Genomic DNA, 2154 nt, shown 5'->3' with positions numbered 1-2154 from the left:
ATAAAACACTTAGAAACGGGTCAGTTTGACCCGAGGACGACACAAGGGTTAAGAGGTTCTCCCCGACTTCCCGAGTTGGAAATAGAGGGACTTCAGGGGGCGTTTCAGTTGAAATTTAAATTTCCAAAATGTCCCAGTTCAACTGGAACGCTCCTCAAACGCATTAACTGGAGCCTGATAAGATGGACGTCCATGTGATCTTGTAATCCTACGATTCGGGGAATCCGGCTGCCGTGCAAGTTAGTTGGTTGTGATGGAAAAATACAAAAGCCCTGGGTGAGAGAAAGGATAGTTGTGCATATTGCAAAACACACCTTTACAATCTATTATTCACACTAAAGGCCACATTCATAACTGTTGAACCTTGTGTAATAATCCATATTTAATCCAGACAGGGAAGGCTGATGTAAAATATAAATGTGGGGTAAGAAGAGAAAAAGAAAAGGCCAAACCTCACAGGACCCTCCACCTTTTTGCATAGGTAATCATGCCTGTGCGGTCCCTGAAGGCAGCATGGTCATCTCATTAGGCATCTTACCTGGGTAAGGAGGTGATTTTCCCCCACTTCTCCACACAGAATCTGCGGGGTCCGTTACTCCCCCGTAGAGAGGCAAATCCCTCATAGGGAATACTGGAGGTGCCGGTCACAAACTGGAGAAAAGAAGGCCACAAAAGTCACAAAAGTATGAAAACGGCCTCCTAGAACATTATTATTTATCACTCCAAATTGATGTACATGACTCATTTTAGTTCTGTTCAATACAAACTCAAACAAGTCTCTTCAATGACTTCTTCAACTTCAATGAAAACAGGAAAATGCATGGAAATTGTTTTTAATCTAGCCTCAAACACATTACCAATTAGTAATGAAACCAGCGTCATATACTAAAGTACATGTGTGCAACGCTTTCTCATGAACATGTTTGCATCATATCCTACGAAAACGTACACACAACAATGTGTGTGGTTTGGATCAAAACACTCGTGTTTTCTGACTGAAGAAAACTCTGCTCCCGTGCTCGACAGCCCTGTGTTTTAGGACCCACCCGTCCTCCCCAACCTCCTCCCTACGCGGACCCAAGCGCTCTTTTTACAGCAGCTGTCAATGTAGTGCATACAGCAATAAATACGTGGAATACATACAAATTACAGCGCTTTACTTTTCCTAGCTATATGTACGACTGGTTCATGAGAACAGCCTGATCTATACTGTGTGGATCCTGCAGGGCCCCCCAGCCTCCACATGAGGGCAGCCTGATCTGTGCTGTGTGGATCCTGCAGGGCCCCCCAGCCACCACATGAGGACACCCTGATCTGAACTGTGTGGACGCCTGCAGGGCCCCCCAGCCACCACATGAGGACACCCTGATCTGTGCTGTGTGGATCCTGCAGGGCCCCTCAGCCTCCACATGAGAATACCCTAATCTGTACTGTGTGGATCTTGCAGGGCCCCCCAGCCTCCACATGAGGGCAACCTGATCTGTGCTGTGTGGATCCTGCAGGGCACCCAGCCTCCACACGAGGGCAGCCTGCGTGCATGCGGGTCCCACCCCCCCCCCCATTGCTGTACCTGCAGTAGTCTCAGCCTCTGCTCGTTGTTGAACCTCTCCACAGCGGCCCAGAACCAGCGAATCACTATGTGGTTGTCATGGTAACCTGCAGGGAGATTGATGATGATGATGAGTCAGATGAATAACAAATAAGGCCTCAGAAACCTGTTCCTCCCTCGGCCTCCCCCCCTTCCGTCCCGCCATTCCTCTCCTGTGTGAGTTCTGAATGGACTCTGCTGTTTAGTGTTTAACGGCCGGGGCCGTTTGGTCCGTCCCGGTCGATTCTTCTATTAAAAGAGCTTCTCACGGAGCCATGGCCGACCGGCCGTCTCCCTGCTGCTGGCCAGACCCTCAAAAAGCCTTTTAATGTGATCTCTTATAGAGGGTTTGGACCCTGGCGCTTGCACGCTCGATACGACACGATATGTGTTGGAGCTATTTATTATCTCGATATACGTAATAGTTAATTATTACATTTTTTTAAATTCCTTGAATCATACAGCTACATACATTTGTCTATCATTAGTATTTTATTTGGGTTATTTTTAGTGCTTTTGTTTTGAAGGAACCAGGCAGCCTTAGCCACCAGGTGTAGTCTACATAT

At 47.4% G+C, this 2154-nt stretch overlaps 1 protein-coding gene across 1 annotated transcript in view; it reads right to left on the bottom strand.

Moving 5' to 3' along the window:
- Positions 1 to 511: 511 nt before the first annotated feature.
- hecw2a (HECT, C2 and WW domain containing E3 ubiquitin protein ligase 2a) overlaps positions 512 to 2154 on the bottom strand; it is a gene marked incomplete at its 5' end in the record, with an annotated part of 59751 nt that continues 58108 nt past the window's right edge. Inside the window, 2 exon segments of the mRNA XM_032529650.1 lie at positions 512 to 651; positions 1571 to 1656. Coding sequence (XP_032385541.1) covers positions 535 to 651; positions 1571 to 1656 — 203 coding nt within the window.

This window comes from Etheostoma spectabile, chromosome 11 (genome assembly GCF_008692095.1).
Source record: "Etheostoma spectabile isolate EspeVRDwgs_2016 chromosome 11, UIUC_Espe_1.0, whole genome shotgun sequence".
Taxonomy (NCBI): Eukaryota; Metazoa; Chordata; class Actinopteri; order Perciformes; family Percidae; genus Etheostoma; species Etheostoma spectabile.
Note: the sequence above shows the minus strand (reverse complement) of the source record. Positions and strands in the feature narration are given on the sequence as shown.